The 20,811-nt window shown below is 35.0% G+C and overlaps 1 protein-coding gene across 1 annotated transcript; it reads left to right on the forward strand.

Moving 5' to 3' along the window:
* Nucleotides 1–2,699: 2,699 nt before the first annotated feature.
* Nucleotides 2,700–20,548, forward strand: LOC131200124 (P2Y purinoceptor 8-like). Its single transcript, XM_058186531.1, has 2 exons — nt 2,700–2,729; nt 17,782–20,548. The coding sequence occupies exon 2, from the start codon at nt 17,848–17,850 to the stop codon at nt 18,913–18,915; it is 1,068 nt and encodes a 355-aa protein (XP_058042514.1). The 5' UTR covers nt 2,700–2,729; nt 17,782–17,847; the 3' UTR covers nt 18,916–20,548.
* Nucleotides 20,549–20,811: the final 263 nt, after the last annotated feature.

The raw sequence follows: 20,811 nt of genomic DNA on the forward strand, positions 1-20,811 counted from the left end.
ATTCTAGGGCAGAACCCTTCTAAAATTCTTTCTCTGACTATCATTCAGCTAGGATTCCCTTCTTTTTATTTGATCATAATCTAGGCAGTAACTCTCCCCCCACCCTGGGTTTTTATCATTACAGCTCTTTCCTAAGAAGTGGTAACTGCAGGTTAAGAAGCTTAGCTCTGTGATCTTAATAGGTGATCAGAGCCCTCCAGTAAACTGGCACTGCTGCCTGGAACTACCAGAACTTAATCAGTTTCACTCTGTGGTAGAGTATACATCGATTTAACAGCCACTCAACAGTGGCCTGTTAAATCAATGATGCATACTCTACCTTAGAAACCATGACACAAAATCACAGCTAACCTTCAAAGAACAAGGCACCCCAGAATGAAATGACTATCCCAGACAATAACCAGCCACTGGAAGGGTGGGAAAATGCTAGGAAATCCAGGCAACTGAATCTAGGGCTGCCACTAGAACTGGAATAAAGTCCTGAAGACTATTCTACACTGAAGGCCTCAAGTAACTTGAGTCAGAAAATAGTGGTTTTAATTGAGGCTGGAAACATGGACAGGTTGTAATAGGATGGGAATGAAAGGAAGACAACATCATCTCTTCTTATCCTCAGGAAGTGATGAGCGGCTAGTACTAATGAACTGGCCAGAGTTACCCAGCAGTAAGATGGGTGGCCAGTAGTAGATATGTATCTACTGCATGCATGCATGCATACATGCATACATACATACATACATACATACAGTACATGTGTGTGTGTGTGTGTGTGTGTGTGTGTCTGTGTAAAACAAAAAACAGACATTCTGCGAGCTCTGGAACTAAAATAATTAAAATTTTATTTTACTAAGCTTTCATCAGCCATCTGCTGACATCGTCAGAGTATTAAACTACCATTGCAGAGGTTGCCTTGCCCATTTTATATATATATATATAAAATATATATATATAAAATATATAAAATATTATATATATATATATATATTTGATGGGCAAGGCAACATGCAGATAAGCCCAGGTTCAATGCTAGGAGCAAGAGAACAAGTTCCAGAGTTTTGGGAATGAAATAACTGCAGTCATCATTTAGGAGACAGTAGTTTAAGTCAGAATTTGCAAACGTAGTTTACACTTTCTTGGATTTAAAGCCTAACAACTAAAATATATACATTTAAACACATTCTTAAGGTAAAGGTAAAGGTTCCCCTCACACATACGTGCTAGTCGTTGCCAACTCTAGGGGGCGGTGCTCATCTCCGTTTCAAAGCCGAAGAGCCAGAGCTGTCGGAAGACGTCTCCGTGGTCATGTGGCCAGCATGACTCAATGCCAAAGGCGCACGGAACGCTATTACCTTCCCACCAAAGGTGGTCCCTATTTTTTCTACTTGCATTTTTACGTGCTTTCGAAACTGCTAGGTTGGCAGAACTGGGACTAGTAATGGGAGCTCACCCCGTTACATGGCAGCACTAGGGATTCGAACTGCCAAACTGCCAACCTTTCGATCGACACTCAGCTGTCCTAGCCCCTGAGCCACCCTTAAACACATTCTTATTACTTAAATAATTATTTAATTACTTATTTATTTAATTAAATAATTATTTAATTACTATTTCTCAATGTTATATTTTATCGCCTTATACCAGTGATGGCTAACCTTTTTACTGTTGCATGCCAAAAGCAGGGGTAGCTCGGAGGGATGTATTACACACTTGTGCCCGCACCTGTAATTCAATGCTTCCCACCCCCCTATGCATGTGCACGTGACCCCCCCTGCATTCCCTCTGCTTTTGGCACATGAGGGCAAGGCAGGCTGGGTAGGCCTGTTTTTCGCCCTCCCCAGGTTCCAGAGGCTTTCTAGGAGATGGGAGGGTGAAAACAGCCTTCCCCACCCTCCCAGAGGCCCTCCGGATGCCGGAAATGGCCTGTTTCCAACTTCCGGTGGGCCCGGAAGGCCCCAAAATCAGCTGGCCGGCTCACACATGGATGCCAGAGCTGAGCTAGGGCAACGCTCACGTGCCCACTAATATGGCTCTGTATGCCACCTGTGGTACACATGCCATAGGTTCGCCATCACGGCCTTATACTTTTTTAGCCCTCCAAAATTCCTGAACACCAGCTCCCATCAACCTAACTATCATGGCCAAGTTTGAAGGATCATAGAACTCTGTACCTGGTGCAGAGACTGGCCATTTCTAATACAGCAGAAAGACAGAATGTTAAAAAGATAAGAAATTGGATGAAAAAGTCAGTGCTTCTCTACCTTGGCTGAGAGAAATAGTACTAATGTGTTTCTTTGTGTTTGAACTTTATGCAAGTTCAGATGGCATGAAGAAGCTGGTATTTAAATCAGTTTGTTCTGTAAAGCTGCGCAAAATGAGACAGGAGATTCCCCCAAGCTCCTCCTCCTCCTCCCGCTCTCCTTAAACTACTCCATATATCTTCTTGAGATGGAAAATACAAACTAGAGTATTAGATTCTAAAAAATCCATGTTATTCCCCTTTATTAAGGCTCAAATATATTGATTATCAGAGGGATCTATGTACATGATGCAAATTCAGTTAATAATTTCACTTTGTATCTTCTTGAATTATTTACATAATATCAATGATGAAAGAGTTAACTTTGTGAGTGTTTGTATGGGGAGGGATGGTAATTTCCTGAGCTATTCTGAAACAAAATCAGCTCACTTCCTATTATAAGCATTGTTGAACGTAGCACACACTGCAGCAGGTAATTATTATACATTCATCATGTTTTCCTTAAAATATATACATTCTAAGAACAATGTGTTATAATTCAAGTTTATTATTCAATAAAAATAGTGCTATAATATAAGTAATTATATATTTGTCATGTTTTGCTTAAAATATATACATTCTAAAAATAATGTATGATAAGTCAGGATTATTATACAATAAAAATAGTGCTATAATATAAGTAATTATTAGACATTTGTCATGTTTTGCTTAAAATATATACATTCTAAGAATAATGTGGGATAATTTTATTTATTTTATTTTATTTATTTATTTTGTTACAGCAATATATATAAGTATCATACAAAAAAGATTATATAGTATATAAACATATATATGTGTAAATATTAGGAGGTATAAGCATATATATATATATATATATAAGAAGAAGAAAAAGAAAAACAATAGGACAGGAACGGTAGGCATGTTTGTGCTCTTATGCACGCCTCTTAGGAATGGGGTGAGGTCAATATTAGAAAGTTTTTGGTTAAAGCTTTTGGGATTATGGGAAGAGACCACAGAGTCAGGTAAAGTGTTCCAAGCACTGATGATTCTCTTACAGAAGTCATATTTTCTGCAATCTAGATTAAAGCGGTTAACATTAAGTTTAAATCTATTGGTTGCTCTTGTATTATTGCAATTAAAGCTGAAGTATTCTTTAATAGGAAGGACATTACAATAGATGATTCTATGAGTTAAACTTAGGTCTTGTCGAAGGTGACGGAGTTCCAAATTTTCTAAGCTTAGGATTTCAAGTCTGGTGGGATAAGGTATTTTGTTGTTTTCAGAGGAATGAAGAACTCTTCTTGTAAAATATTTCTGGACAAGTGAGCTGTATTCTAGAAATGGTCTAGCAAATGTTTTATATGCTCTGGTTAGTAGTGTAGTGTTTTTGGAAAAGAAGCTACGCAAGATTAGGTTTACAACTCTTAGAGCCTTTTTTGCTTTGTAGTTGCAGTGGGCTTTGGCACTTAGATCATTTGATATGAAAACTCCAAGGTCTTTAACAGGGTGGGGGTCATCTGTAAGGTAATGTCCATCAAGTATGTACTTAGTGTTTGAGTTCTTTTTTTCCAATATGTAAGACTGAGCATTTGCTGGTTGAGATTTGGAGTTGCCAAGTTTTAGACCAAGCGGTTAGATGATCAAGGTCTTTTTGAATGATAGATGTATTGTCTGTGGTGTTAAATAGTTTAACATCGTCAGCAAAGAGAACACAAATACTTGAGATATGGTCACAAAGATCATTTATGTATAGTATGAAGAGTGTAGGTCCAAGAACGTTGCCTTGAGGAACGCCACTCTTGACAGGAACAGGATTTGATACAGCATTGCCAATTTTGACCACTTGTTGTCTGTTAGACAGAAAAGCAGATATCCATTTGTGAAGGGGTCCTGAAATGCCATAGGATTTTAGTTTTAGGAGAAGTTTATCGTGTACTACTGAGTCAAAAGGTTTGCAAAAGTCTATGTAGATTGCATCTATTGTTTTGCCTTGATCAAGATTTGTAGTCCATATGTTTTTACAGTGGAGAAGTTGTAAGTTGCATGATAATTTTTTCCTGAAACCAAATTGTTTATTAGAGAGTAGGTTGTTTGTTTCTAAGTGTGAGGTAATGGATTGGTTGATGACTGATTCCATGACTTTGCAGGTGACGCAACACAGAGAGATTGGTCTGTAATTTTCGACTAAGCTGGGGTCTCCTTTTTTGAAGTTTGGGATGACTGTGGCTAGTGACCAAAGTTTGGGAAGGGAACTGGTAGTGAAAGCTTTATCAAAGGTTATGCTTAGGGGTTCTGCAATATTAGTGGAAAGTTTTAATAATTCAGGATTATTATTCAATAAAAAATAGTGCTATAGTTAATTACATTGTACCTACTGATAAAACGCCATCATTGAAAAATTAAACAACTGTAAAATATTTTTAAAACGGATGGTACACAAATTTGCTATCAGCAATGAGTTGAGGAAGAGCAGTTACTATGTATTATTAAAACTACATAAGCAGCTGATGTTCTAACATAATGTATAAATTGACTATTATAAATCATGTTGGATTTTAGTTAAATCAGACAGAAATACATTAGTAACATTTCTGCATCTGAGACAGGCATCTGATAAAATAATCTTTTTTTTTTTAATTTTTTTATTACTTTTTTGCAACAAACAAAAAAAAAGAAAATACATTATTACACCCTTGTGCTATACATAAAAAAAGGAAGATTTGGGTCTTCGGATATATCCTCACGATCGCCAAAATCCACGTTCTTGAGGTACAGGTACCGAAGCGTCCAATGTTCCAAGCGCAAAGTCCACAAATGGTTTCCAAGTCTTCCAGAAAATATCTTCTTTATACACACCACTTCTAATTTTAATGTCACATGTCATTTTATCATTTAAAGCTAATTTCCACATTTCAGAATTCCACTCTTCTATTCTAAAAATCACATCTAGTTTCCAATATCTAGCTATTATAATTCTACCTATTATAATCATAATTCTAATCAATTCTTTTTCATATTTTGTTAATTCTATTTCCTTAATTACCAACAATAATATAGTTTCCACTCTCAATGTTATTACTTTCCCCATCATTTCAAATATCATTTTCTCCAATTGTTGCCAAAACTTTTTAACCTTATCACATTTATACCACATATGTTCATAAGTCCCCAATTCCATCTCACATCTCCAACATTTTTACTAATTTTTTATCCATTTGTGACAATCTTACTGGGGTCAAATACCATTTCCAAACAACTTTATAATTGTGCTCTTTAATCCTTATAGATAAAGTTCTCATAATTCTACTATTCCAATTCACATTCCAATCTGACTCTGGTATTTCAATATTAAGATCTTTTTCCCAATTTGTCCTCATCACTCTTTGTAATTTTTCATCGGAATTTATAATCTTATAAACCCTACTAACAAGTCCCTTTAGCCCAATTTCATCTTTCATAATCCGAGATACTAAATATTCAAATTCAGTTTCACATCTATTTATCGAATAATTTTCCTTAATTTTTTGTCCATTTTCTATCTGTATTTTTTCAAACCAACTTAAACCTAATTTTTCAATAATTTCTTTATTCCTCCTTTCATTTTCCATAACTTTTATCCAATCTCTAATAATTTCTATATTTTCCTCTTTAATCACTTCATTACGTTTTATATTATTTTTAATCGCCAAATTCCAATTGTCTCCCCAAAAGATTATATCCGAATTAAAATTTTAACAAATTTATTCCACATTTTTACTTAATCCCTTTAACCAATAACTTCTAATTACACATTTTGAATTTGCTTTATCTAAAACCACCTTGATCCAAATTTCTCTATATCCTTAACTCTAAGTCTCTCCAATAGTTATCTTCACCTTTAAATATTTTTACCACTATCCGGATACCATACGCACAGTAATAATTAAATAATTTGGGGATTCCTAATCCACCTTCCTTTTGATTTTGATACCACATTTTCTTCACTAATCTAGGTCTTTTGCCACCATTACAAAATTTATCCAATTTTTTCTGATATCCTTCAATATCTTTCTCTGTCAAATTTAGCGGTAGCATCTCGAATAAAAAGTTGAACTTGGGCAGCAACATCATCTTACACATTGCAATTCTACCAAACCAAGACAACTTTAACATTTTATATTTGTCTATCTTCTTCTCAATTTCATTAATCACCACATCATAATTAAGTTTTTTCAATTCTTTAACCTTGAGTGAAAGCACTATACCCAAATATTTCAATGTATTTTTAATCCTTATCCCAAATTGCTCTTGCATATTTTCGCACTCATTACCATTACTATACATCAATAATTCTGACTTTGACCAATTTACTTTCAGACCTGTCATTTCCTCAAATTCTATCAAATGCTTATATATCCTTTTCAGGTCTTTCTCTACATTTTTCAAAATAATTATTTATTTATTTATTTATTTATTTGATCATATTTATATACCGCCCTATCTCCCGAAGGACTCAGGGCGGTTTACAGGCACTTAAAAACACATAAATACAATATAAAAGCAATTAAAAAACTTATTCTAAAAGCCCAGTAATTAAAAATTAAAAAATATAAAAAATAAAACCCAATTTAAAATCCATAAATTTAAAATCTAGCTCAGTCCTGCACAATTAAATAAGTATGTTTTAAGCCCGCGGCGGAAGGTCCGAAGGTCTGAAAGCTGACGAAGTCCGGGGGGTAGTTCGTTCCAGAGGGTGGGAGCCCCCACAGAGAAGGCCCTTACCCTGGGTGTTGCCAGACGACATTGCCTCGCTGACGGCACCCTGAGGAGACCCTCTCTATGAGAGCGCACGGGTCGGTGAGAGGTATTTGGTAGCAGTAGGCGGTCCCGTAAATAACCCGGCCCAATGCCATGGAGCGCTTTAAAGGTGGTCACCAAAACCTTGAAGCGCACCCGGAAGGCCACAGGTAGCCAGTGCAGTCTGCGCAGGATGGGTGTTATGCGGGAGCCACGAGGGGCTCCATCTATCACCCGTGCAGCCGCATTCTGGACTAACTGTAGCCTCCGGATGCCCTTCAAGGGGAGCCCCATGTAGAGAGCAATTAAAGTGTCATTTGCATACAAGTTTATCTTATACCCCTTATATCCTTCTAATTCTTCATCTTTTTCTATCATTTTTCTATCATTTTTGTCAAAATTTCCATAGCCAATAAAAATAATGTTGGGGACAAGGGACATCCTTGTCTCGTACCTGCTTCTAATTTTATCTCTTCAGTTAATATTCCATTCACCTTCACTCTTGCACTGCTTCTTTGATACAATTTTGAAATAACATGTATAAACTTATTACCAAAGCCTAAAGCCTCCACAATTACTTTAATAGTTTCCCATTGTACGGAATCAAAAGCTTTAAAAATATCCAATGATACTATACCAATTTTATCACCATTATATTCAGCTACATCTATAATATTTAATACTCTTCTAACAATATCACTCATGTATCTACCCTTCACAAAACCTACTTGGTTATAGCTTATATATCTATCTATAAATCTATTTAATCTATTACTTATAATAGCAATAAATATCTTTGCATCCTGATTAATTAAAGAAATGGGCCGATAGGACTCAATCCTTTCTAAATCTTTATCTGGCTTAGGAATTAGGGATATCACCGTTCTATTCCATGACGAAGGTACTTCTCCACCATGTAATATTCCATTGAATATTTTTTGCAATCTTGGTATTATTAATTCTTTAAATTCTTTATAAACTCAGCAGGTAATCCATCCTCACCTGGAGCTTTCCCTAATTTTAATTTTTGTATTATTCCATTAATCTCATCTTGTGTTATATCTTCTTCCATCAATTCCTTATATGTTTGATCAATTTTCACCACATACTTTTCTAAATAACTTTGCAATTTTCCCCGATTAACTGGTTTCTTTGAATATAGATTCTGAAAAAAATTTCTAACCACTTCACATTTCTCTAATTTTATCTCTTCAGTTAATATTCCATTCACCTTCACTCTTGCACTGCTTCTTTGATACAATTTTGAAATAACATGTATAAACTTATTACCAAAGCCTAAAGCCTCCACAATTACTTTAATAGTTTCCCATTGTACGGAATCAAAAGCTTTAAAAATACTATGCCAATTTTATCACCATTATATTCAGCTACATCTATAATATTTAATACTCTTCTAACAATATCACTCATGTATCTACCCTTCACAAAACCTACTTGGTTATAGCTTATATATCTATCTATAAATCTATTTAATCTATTACTTATAATAGCAATAAATATCTTTGCATCCTGATTAATTAAAGAAATGGGCCGATAGGACTCAATCCTTTCTAAATCTTTATCTGGCTTAGGAATTAGGGATATCACCGTTCTATTCCATGACGAAGGTACTTCTCCACCATGTAATATTCCATTGAATATTTTTTGCAATCTTGGTATTATTAATTCTTTAAATTCTTTATAAACTCAGCAGGTAATCCATCCTCACCTGGAGCTTTCCCTAATTTTAATTTTTGTATTATTCCATTAATCTCATCTTGTGTTATATCTTCTTCCATCAATTCCTTATATGTTTGATCAATTTTCACCACATACTTTTCTAAATAACTTTGCAATTTTCCCCGATTAACTGGTTTCTTTGAATATAGATTCTGAAAAAAATTTCTAACCACTTCACATTTCTCTAATTTTTTATAACATCTTATACCTCTGTCATCTATCAAAGCTCCAATTTCTCTCTTCTCTCTTTTATTTTTCGCCATCTTTGCCAATAATTTAGAATTTCTATTACTAAATTCAAAAAAATTCCTATTTAAATATCTCAAATTTCTTTTTACTAGCTCTGTATCCTCTTCTATCATTTTATTTCTTAACATATTAAGCTCCTGAAGAATTTTTTTTTCTTTAGTAAGCAAAAATTGGTTTTCCAATTCTTTAATCTGATTTTTATCTCTTTCCATTTTAATTTTATAATTTTATATTTCCTACTTGATAATTTAATACTCTCCCCTCTAAACACCGCTTTCATCGCATCCCAAACAATTTCAAATTTAACCTCCCCGTTATCATTTAATCTCCAACTTTCCTCCAGTTTTTTAAGTATCCATTTTTTATCCTTTTCATTTTTATACAGTTTCTCCTCATATCTCCAATAGCTTCTTTTTTTCTCAGAATTAAAATCTAAATCCACCATAACTTCTGCATGATCAGAATCTTTAAAAATTCCCACATCTACCTTATCCACATTATTCAACAAATCTTTAGAAAGAAAAATATAATCAATTCTAGAATATGTATTATATATCTTAGAGAAAAAAGTGTATACTCTCTCAATTCCTTTGACCTCTCTCCACACATCGACCACGCCGTTTCGAAGCATCCACGTATTTAAAATCCCCATTTTATTTGCTCCTCCACAGTGGGTGGGGTTAGTACTGTCTATTTTATCTCTGATTAAATTAAAATCCCCAGCCACAATTACTTTCCCTACACTTTCATTCTCCAAAATTTTTGTTATTTTTTCAAGAAATTCTCTTTGTTTTTCATTCGGTAAATATAAATTAACAAGTGTCACTTTTTCCTCATTAAGATTTCCAACAATTATTACATATCTTCCATCTTCATCCAAAATTACCTGATGTTTTTCAAAGTACACCCTATCTGATATCAGTGTTGCGACTATATTATGTCATGAGCCAGGTATGCAGTTTTTTGTTGCATCCAACCACCCCTTTCATGAGGGAAGAAGTATATTTCTTTGTGGGGGGGGCAGAGACAGGGACGGATGGAGGGAGAGGGAGAGAGAGAGAGAGAGAGAGAGAGAGAGAGAGAGAGAGAGAGAGAGAGAGAGAGAGAGATTGATTGACTGACAGGAAACAATATATGAAGCAGTGGTGGGTTTCAAAAATTTTTACTACCGGTTCTGTGGATGTGGCATGGCTTAGTGGGCATGGCTTGGTGGGCGTGGCAGGAGAAGGATATTGAAAAATTCCCATTCCTTCCTGATCAGCTGGGACTTAGGAGGCAGAGAATAGATGGGGTCGGGGCCAGTCAGAATTTTTACTACTGGTTCTCTGAACTACTCAAAATTTCTGCTACCAGTTCTCCAGAACTGGTCAGAACTTGCTGAAACCCACCTCTAATATAAAGTGATGATTATGAGAAAATAAGTTACTATGGCAAGGGTTCCTTACTACAGTACATCAGCCAAAACTGGAAGAAAGTCCCCTATCTGTGGTCTCCATCTGCTTACTAAGCAGTAGCCATGAATCTAGAAAGATCCCAAGTCCCAAGAACCTGCTCTTTTAGGGTAGTAACACTTTTCAAGAATTATCACCAAAAATGAAAAAGAGAGATTCTTTCTGCACAGAGGGCAACTCCATCTTGCTAAGGTTCAGTTTGACAGATCCTATTCAAATCCAAATAATCTGCAGACCCCAGTTTAAGACTTTATTGCATCTCCAGCTTGGTCCAAAGTGGAGATATGTAATTGGGTACTGATGGTATCTCACTGAATTGATGGACAACCTCTGCTAGTGGTTTCATTTAGATGTAAAACAGATGAAGTGATAGATTAGAACTTGGCAGAAGTTGATAGAAGTCAGGATCCACTAAATATTGGTTAAAAATTAAAAAGTGGCTACAAGAAATCACGAATGAACAATTGGATCTAGAACCCGAACTTTTTTTATTGGGGATCTTTAAAAAAAAATACGTGAAGAGTGTAAAATATTTAATACTACATATATTAACTGCTGCTAGGATGGCCTTCGCTCAATGTTGGAAACAGCCATGTGTGCCCACAGAGAGACTTATTGTACAAAAGATTATGAATTGCGCAGAAATGGACAAACTAACTTTGAGTCTGAAGGATAAGGAGACATCAGTATTCTATGGTATATGGGAACGGTGGTATGGATGGATGGAAAGGAGATAGGAATATTTAGTTACTAAGCATAATCAATAGATAAAATAAGAACACAAATATGTATAATTTAATGTTTGTCATTATTGCATAGATGATTATTAGATGAAAAACACCACAAATAAGCTGTTAAATGATATAAGCCTTTTCCCCCCCTTTTTTTTATGCTTTTAATGTAAAAAAGTTTAATAAAGTATATATACATAAGAAGTCAGGATCCACAAGGCTGATTTCTTCTTACCAACCAACAATTGGTACTAGTCACTCAAGTAGAAGCAAAACAATTGAAGCATAGCACCACCAAGCTCCAACTCTTTTAGTTATTTGAGGAATTACCATGAGCAGCAAAATTAAAAATCACTGAGAGATCTAAAAGTACCAAAGGGTGCATTCCACCCACCTATGTCCCAACAGAGTCATCTACCAAAGAGATCAATGCTGTTTCTGTGCCATGAATCTGATAAAAATGAGTCTAGACACTCTACTTCCTCAACAGGACTCTATAGTTGACAATAGACCATTAACATTCTATTATTATTCCAGTCTGGGCATTATAATTTTCATTTCAATTTATTGTAGACAATGATTTTTGACAGAGGATTCCCATTCCATGACTATTCAAACACTACAGCAATACAGATGATAATGATGATGGCAACAACAGTGATGATAAAGGTTTTCTCTTTGAAGAAGTCATTACACTGTTGTTCTGATATGCTGTTTAGTTAAAATAATGTATGGAGATTCTCGGTCATCCAAGTCAAAGGTACTTTTTCAAAAAACAATTGCACTTTGTTTTAACTTGAAGACATTTCTCATCCAAGAAGCTTCTTCAGTTGTGACTGAATGGTGAGCGTGGACTGCAAGGAATGTAAATTCTTCCATCCCCCACCATTCAGTCAGAACTGAAGAAGCTTCTTGGATGAGAAGCCAAATGCCTTCAAGGAAAAATAAAGTCCAGTTGCCTTTTGAAAAAGCACCTTTGGGTCATTAAAATAATAAGAGACCAATGAAAGATTTCTTCAGAAGCCATACATTTTTAAACAACATTTGGATGGATAATCCTCAGGTAAGAGTCATTAGTGGCTATAAATAACAGGCATTCTAATCCAATATTCCTGAAAGACCCTTGGATAGAAAAGTTTTCTGTAAGGTATTATTTTTTTAAAGTTCACTTTTTTGCCTATCTATCTATTACAGAATAAACTCCTGCTTCAGGGTCCTATCATTCTTAAAATTGCTAAAGGTTTTGTTCAAATTGTCATTTTTAATATGACAGAAGCAAATTATTAATTATAGTGGCAGCAATTGTGTTAATTACATTGACTTAATTGAATAATAAAATAAAATTTAAGTGAGAATAATTGACTATTACTGTTGGCTTGTTGTCAGCTTCCTCTTTGACCAAAATTTGGGACTGCAATGCCCAATTTAAGAGACCCCTTATTCCTGAAGCAATTGTGCAGTCTGATATATTACATGGAATTGGTTACAAGATTTGGAGGTTACCTTCAAATGTGTGTTTCAGCAATGTGCCCCCCGAAGTCCCACAACCCTTTCATGCAAATCATTTCCACCACTTCCTCATTTCTTCTGGCTACTGTTTCACAGTTTTAGCATGTTTACAGCACAAGTTGTGTGCGTTCTGAGGTCAGAATGCACACAGCTGCCACATGAAAGTTACAATAAAATCATGCCACCCAGCAGTTACTTTCACATGGTCAGCTGTTTGCGTGCAGTGATCCAACGTGCAGATTACCCAATTTGAAACCACTAGATCTTTTTTAAAAATGGCTTGAAGTGTGAAGGGGGAGGGAAAGCAGAATATTCTTCATTAGACTGGCAGAAGAGATAAAAAGGATATTGTTGAGATATTGCTGATAACAATATTGCCACAGAGACAGTTGCAAACTCATCCATTTCAGTGAACATTTTTTGTTTTGCAATATTTATTCCGGTTAGTTAATCACGAGAGCTGTCCTAGAATGAAATCTTTTATCTATTTGAGGCTAGCACTATATCACACATAAATAAACATTTTATTAACACTCTGGTGGGGTATTTTTTAAAAAAGAAAAAATGTGTCAAGAAGATTTTGAGTAGAGGCATAATTTGAGTGGATGAGAAAAAAATATTAGTAAACAGTCCTTTAATAAATTTCTGCTTCTATTGACTCACTTTTTAGAATGAGATGGCAGCATATAAATTTAATTAATAATAATATAATAATATTGAACCAGACCAAATTTGCCTCCAGCACATATTACTCCAGGGAAACTGTGTATAAATATTTTTAGCCTAAATTGGGAATGCCATTGTGATTTTGTTTTAACGTCACTCATGGGTGCATTAACACAAAATCTGCAGATTTATAGAAGGCAAAACACACAGGAGAGGATACAAAAATTCCTAACATTTTTGCATTTGTATCACCAATATTTTAGACTTTGAGTGGGGAATCTGTCCCCCCCCCCATGAATCATGTACCAAGCATAGGAAATGTCGATTAACCACATCTGGATGGTCACAGATAACATCAACTCTGATTGAAAACTGGTAGCAATTAAGAAGCTTAATTGTGGAGCAGAGTCTTATTCAATAGTGTCAAACTGATTTTCTTACAGTATTATCTTTTTCTCTAGGCTAGAGGGATATTTAGTCTAATGATCTCCAGATGTTTTAAATCAGTGGTTCTCAACCTGTGGTCCAAGAGCCTGAGAGTCTACAATGTCATCACAACGGGGTCTGTGAAGGCTTGAAGAAATATTATGATTTAAATCTTGAGTTAAATCTTGGTGGTCTGTGGCCATGGTCCATGACCACAAAAGGTATTTAAAGGGGGTCTGTGGTGAAGAAAAGGTTGAGAACCACTGTTTTAAATGACAACTCTCAAGATCCCTAACAAATAGCCATGCTATCTTAACCTTATTGGGGTTACTCTAATGTCTCTCAGTTTCTGTGCTATAATCAACTCAGCAATTATATAGTTGTTGTTTTACCTCATCGTTTTTTTGTAAAGTCTTCCTCCTGCAGTCCCTTATGTGGAGTTCCAAATCTTTACCTAGGCTTTCAAGATTTGCGGTGTGGTAATGTTGTGCCTTACCACAAGTTTTTTTACATGTGCCCACACTTCCAAAAGCAAATACAAAATATCCCTCTTTCTAAAATAAAAGACTTTCCTTTTTCAGAAGAAAGCTTATAGAGAAAAATGTTTCTCTCTCCACCCTCCTCTGACTTTACTACTACAAAGTAAATTGGCTGCAAGTAAAGAAACAAATAAAATCTAGATAGGTGCACATGCATGGTCAAGAAAAAAATATTTTAAAAGAGATTGATGCATAAGCATAGTTTTAAAAAGATTTGATTTGCATCATTAATTGTTGTATAAGCCCAACTATTATAGCTGATCTTGGCAGTTGTTATATCTATAAATGTTATCATCTCAGAAAAAACAAAATTGAAACAAAAGTAAAATCTTTGTAAGATCTTGAAATATGAGGAGACTGCAATTAAAGATGTAACAAGAATTAAGATTTTATTTTAAAGATTAAAATATGGCTCCTATTTGCTTACAAAGTGACTCTACAACTTGTTTCATACTTGTATATGTTTCATGTATGTGTACCTGATAAATGGAAGAATGCCATTTCCCTTATACAAAAGGAAATATAACAGAAAGGAATTGAAAAATGATACAGGGGTTAGTTTATTAATGTACCTGGTATTATCTAACGTTCTGATTTAAAGAGTAGACGTGGTGACAGCAACATTTGGGTGGTATAGTTTGGTTTTTAATTAGGAAGGGATAGGCAAAGCAGATTTTTGCTTCTTAAGCATATTATTAAGAAATATATGAATGTGAGAATTTAATAATGATTTGGCAGATTTAGAGAGCGTATATAAAGGGAGTAGAATTGACTTATTAAAACATTTGAGAGTATCCTCAAGGCACAGACTTGCTTTATCTTTGAAATACAACCCTGAAGCACTTGAATGATCCTGATAAACAAACTTCAGCTCTACCCTACTTAGGTTCAGCTTCAGCTTGGTTTGTCTCCTTCAGACCCTAGCAGCTCTTCAGAAACTGAAACAGAACTTTAACTGCCATCCCCACAGCAAACAACATCCTTTCTCATACATAGATTACCAGATGGGGCCAATAATGCTATTTCCGAGTTGTAATCTATTCAAGTTTTCTTGTTTCACCTTTTTTTTCCTTTTCACAGAAAGTCTGTACCAAAAAATGTTGCAGTAGATAAATAATGTATTTTGATTGGTAGTCCAAGGATCTCTCCACATGGAATTATTCCTAATAAAAGAAAATAGGCTTTTATTCATTCCTGTCTGGTTTGACTTAGCAGGTGCTTTCTTTATATGGTGTACATACTTAAAACTACACCTTGCCTAAGTGTATACCCAGATGGATTTCTCACAATTGAACTATGTTGCTTCTTTTCTAAATCACTTCTGCAGTTGTGATGGTGCCATGAGGTGCTTCTTAAACTTCTCCAGTTGCAGAGGTTTCTGGACTTCTAAACTTCACAGAAGGCAACATCTGGCTTATTCTGTTCTGAACTTTCTCTGATGCCTGTTGTATAGGCATATTTTATGTATCAAATTCTAAATAAATGGATGAATATGCTTCTTCGACTGAAAATAACTGATCTGTATCTGCAACATTGCTTCTGTATCTTTCACCAAAATACTATTGAGCCAAAATGATCAAATATTGGGTTGAAGCAATAATAGAACTATTAGAACTTTGGTTGCCCTTGAAATATGTGGGCCAAATTGTGTCGAAATGAATCAATTACAGATAGTGAATAATACTCCATGTGGCATAAGTACTACTACAACTGGTAACCTACTTTATAATTTCTCTGGCTTACAACTCCATATTCTTTTCTTCTTAGTTCTGCATAATTATGAAATAGAATATTTTATTCCACTGTCTATTCTGTATGCTCGATGAATTCTATGATGTACATATAGTATGTAGTTAGTTGTAAACTGCATGGCAAGTTTTTCTTTGACATGCCATGCCATGTCTTTCTATGGCAGTCAACCATTTGTGTTTTGCTTTTGATCTTGTGATAAAAAGGGAAGTGGTCACACTTCTAGACATTAGCGGATATATATTAATTTGCTTTTGAAATTTTAATCAGATAGTATGCACATGATATGATTTATAAAAAAGGAAGTTCTATACATGCTTAGCAAAAGTATTCTCTTTATCTTGTGATATGTATGATATTTTAGAAATATTTCCCATTGCTAAATTGCTAAAAATTTAGTATTTCCCATACTAAAACATTGCACTGTATGCATGTGCATTTACTAGTACAACCTCTTGCAGTTCATCTGGTGATTGCTGAATAAATGGGACAAACTCCCATATTTGTATAAGCAAATTTTTTGACATATTCATCATCGTTGTTGTTGTTGTTGTTGTTGTTGACTTTTGCACTTTCACTGGTTTTTATTGTCGTCCAGCATAATTCAAGGTGCTGGGTTTACAGTAGATCAGGAGAAGGTGCTAGTGGCACATCTAGAATTTTGAGTGTATGTCTAGGGTGCATATTCACAAGACAGCTATTATGGTAAACATCCAGATACAAAACAACTATATGCCATAGTTCAAGCTAGCATTAACCATCCTATTAGAACTTTTGTGGAGCAAAAGGCATTCTTGTAAATAAATATAATGCAAAAAACTATTGTCTTACAAGGTATCTACCTCCTATTTTTTATTTTATTTTAGTCTAATAAAATAGGGAGACTGGTATCTGAGAGCACTAAAGAAGTATTTGGGACCACACTGAAGTCCATGGACAATGGTATCTAATGGAATGCCACCCACTAAATGCACATAATCTTCTTAAAATATCTATTTAAACTGAAATCTAGAGAGAGAACAGAAGAGTGAGAGGCTTTTTTAAAAGGAACCTCATGGGTTTGCCAGGGTTATCCTTGTCTTACTTCTGGGGCCAGAGTTGAGTGCTTCTGTTACCTCATTTATAAGGTATTTTTAATCCAAAAAATGTTTCATTTAAATTTCCTCCCTCCCTCCCTTCTTTCCATAGTTTACACCTTGGTCTGTTGTGTGGATGTTTGGGTGGTTCAGGGTGGGGAATTTGTGGTGGGTGGGATGTGTGTTTTGGGATTGTTAAGTGTGTTGGGCCTGGTCTTTGGGTATTATGTGAGTTTTGTTATATAGGTAAATTGTGTATATACGTACAATGACAATAAAGTTATAATAATAATAATAATCATCATCATCATCTATATTACTGTTTTATTATATTTTGTTGAATGTTATTGATTTGTTGCAGTGCTACTATGCAATGTACAAATGCTTGGCAAATTTAATTTTGAGGTACTTAACAGATATATTGAATAAATTTAGTAGCAAAAGCAGTAGACTGACTAGTTGATTTAATAAATATCTTTAGAAAGGGATGTGTGACGGTCTTTAGAAAGGCGTACATGACATATGAGAAAGTGGTCCATAGAAGAAACCACATCTAAGTTTTCTTTCGCATTTTCACTGACCTATTTTCTGTGTTTTTCTACTTTATAGAGTACAAATTTAAGCTGTGAGAAACATCTTTCAAATTTTCAAGAAGAAAGAAATCAAATACAGAAAATGATTAAAAACACCTCACTGGATGATGCAACAATGGACATGCTTAAGAATTCTGATATTAGGGTCATCTTACCAATTGTGTATTCGCTAGTTGTTATTATCAGTATCCCTGGAAATATTTTCTCACTCTGGATTCTCTCCTTTCATATCAAACCCAAAACAACATCAATTCTTCTCATGATTAACCTTAGCCTCACGGATCTTGCACTGGCCTCCTGCCTTCCCCTTCAGATTATATACCACCTGAAGAAGAACCACTGGTCTTACAGCAAACGGCTGTGCAGCTTTGTCACAATAATGTTTTATGCAAACATGTATTCCTCCATATTGACTATGACCTTCATCAGCTTTGAGCGCTATTTGGGGGTGGTACACCCACTGACCTCCCAAAAATGGAGAAAAAAGAGATATGCAATTGCTACCTGCATTGTAATGTGGTTTTCTGTATTATTCTCCTTGTGGCCCCTTGCCTCAACTGACCTGACCTTTGAAGTAAAAGACCTGAACATTACAACCTGTTTTGATGTCCTTAAATGGGAAATGCTTCCCAGTATTGCTGCATGGGGAGCTTTTCTCCTGCTGCCCTTCTTTTTCTTTTTCTTGCTTCCATTCACAGTTACAGTTGCTTGCTACATTGCCATTATTTGGAAGCTTATTCAAGTTTCTCACAAATATGGCAATGGGCAGAAGACACGGTCAGTCTACTTGGCTATAATAGTGCTCTTGGTTTTCATCATTTGTTTTGCACCCAACAACTTTATCCTATTGGTGCACATCGTCAGCCGTCTCACAAAAAAAGAAGGTTACTATCATATTTACAAACTCACCTTGTGCCTTAGTTGTCTCAACAACTGCATAGATCCATTCATTTACTACTTTGCATCCAAAGAGTTTTATCAGACGTCCATGCAGGTAGTAGGACGGAAGGTGCTACAGAGTGACAGTTCGGAGACTAGAAGGGAAAGTGTATTGTCTAGCAGGAGATCAGGAAGATCTCTATCAAGTGGACAAAAGGATGGGTTGGATGTGCTTAGATCATGTTTGCAAAGGCATGAAAGTGTTTTTTAACACTAAAGCTCATTCTATTTCATGAAACAAGCAAAGAATGGTTATCTCAAGCAACTACTGTACAAGCAAGATTAGGGAACTCTATTCAATACCAGGAAAAATTCTTGTCTTCAAATATGGCAACTATTATACCTATTGTAATATGTAGCAACAAGTAAAATGTATAGGAATATTACAATGCCACAAATCCATAGCAGCATTCAGCAATGATTCTGAGTTAGTTGTATGCTTAGAATACATACCCTGAAATCAATGTTGACTGACTTCAGTGGGTCTAACTCTACACATGACTAAACCTGAATCTTCTTTCTTTGAGGAAACCCAATATATATAATAATCTTTAAATTATATCATAAGAAAATGTAACTATTTTAGCAAAATTACAATCTTTGAACTGAACTTCATCATCTGCCCAGTATTTCTTTGGGGTTTCCTGGGTCTTTTATGGTTAATTCATATCCAGTTGAGAATTGTTGTCACCACTGATGTTTGTTTTTTTATACAAAATAGCTAGTCAATTGTCATTTCCTTGAACCTATCAGCCTCCTTATGTCATATATCATTATCAGTTGATCAGTCCATTTCTTTTGATTATGTAAATGTAATTTTGGTTATATAAACTTCCCACCGCCATTCTTTTTCTCCAGTGTACCAACTGTGGTCCTCATAACTGAATATATTTCAGGGATTTACCTGCTAAGTCATTTTTATGTATCGTCTATTGAAGAGAAGGATTAGCGAGATATGATAGTTGTCTTCTAGTACTCCAAAGCACCAAGCACTGCCTTATTTTCCAAGGCAGGACAAGAAGTAATGGTGGAAGTTTGTTAAAGACAGATCCAATCTAGAAGTAAGGAGAAATTTTCTGACAGTAAAAACAATTAATCAGTGGAATTGCTTGCCTCATGGAGTTGTGGGAGCTCCATCTTTGGAGGTTTTCAAAAATAGACTGGACAACCATTTGACCTGGATGATGGTATAGGAATTGGATAGGGAATTGGACTAGAAAACCCCTTCTTAAGATTCTATGTTTTATGTCTTGCTGTATTGAACATTTGCCTATTCCATGTTTGTCTGTATTGCTTTTGCATTTAACATTTTACAACTATGTGCCAACATTGATAGCATACACTGTTTAAACAATTTTCTCTTAAATAGAATTTTTTTTTAATTGGCCAAGTGTGATTGGACACACAAGGAATTTGTCTTGGTGCATATGCTCTCAGTGTACATAAAAGAAAAGATACATTCATCAAGGTACAACATTTACAACACAAATGATGGTCAATATATCAATATAAATCATAAAGAGGATGAATGTGCTGCCTTTGAATTCAGGGTAAAATCATCCAAATGCTCTGCAACCTAGTTTTTCTGGTTCAAAATTTCCTCTATTATAACACTTTCACTTGTAACCTTTTGACTAAGGTCGATGTAGCAGTTGTTTCACAATTTTCAATCTGTATTGATAAAATTTGGGAATTGTTGGACATGACCTTCAATGGTGAACTATATTGCTTTCAAAACATACTGTGAACCTAATCTGATCTGAAAGGACTTTATAGAAATATTAAGTTTATTGTGTACATTTTATGTTCTGTTAAGGAAAAATTAAATACAGTGTTTCATTCAGTTTTAAAAGCTTGGATGGTAAAGTTTTCAAATGTGAATATGTCAATGCACTACTAAACTTGGGCCATTATATATTCTATTAATCAAATTACTTCTTTTATTTTATTTGACTCCATTAGGTTTAAAAAGAAAATTCACCCAGTTCTCAGTACTAATCTTTAGCATTGTAGGATCCGACAAGAAAAAGAATATGGGCTATGTTTCAGGAAATTTTTACCTCACATATCAAATTTAGAGCAATGTGTCTATTGGGATTTATTTATT

The sequence above is a fragment of the Ahaetulla prasina genome, chromosome 5 (genome assembly GCF_028640845.1).
Source record: "Ahaetulla prasina isolate Xishuangbanna chromosome 5, ASM2864084v1, whole genome shotgun sequence".
Taxonomy (NCBI): domain Eukaryota; kingdom Metazoa; phylum Chordata; class Lepidosauria; order Squamata; family Colubridae; genus Ahaetulla; species Ahaetulla prasina.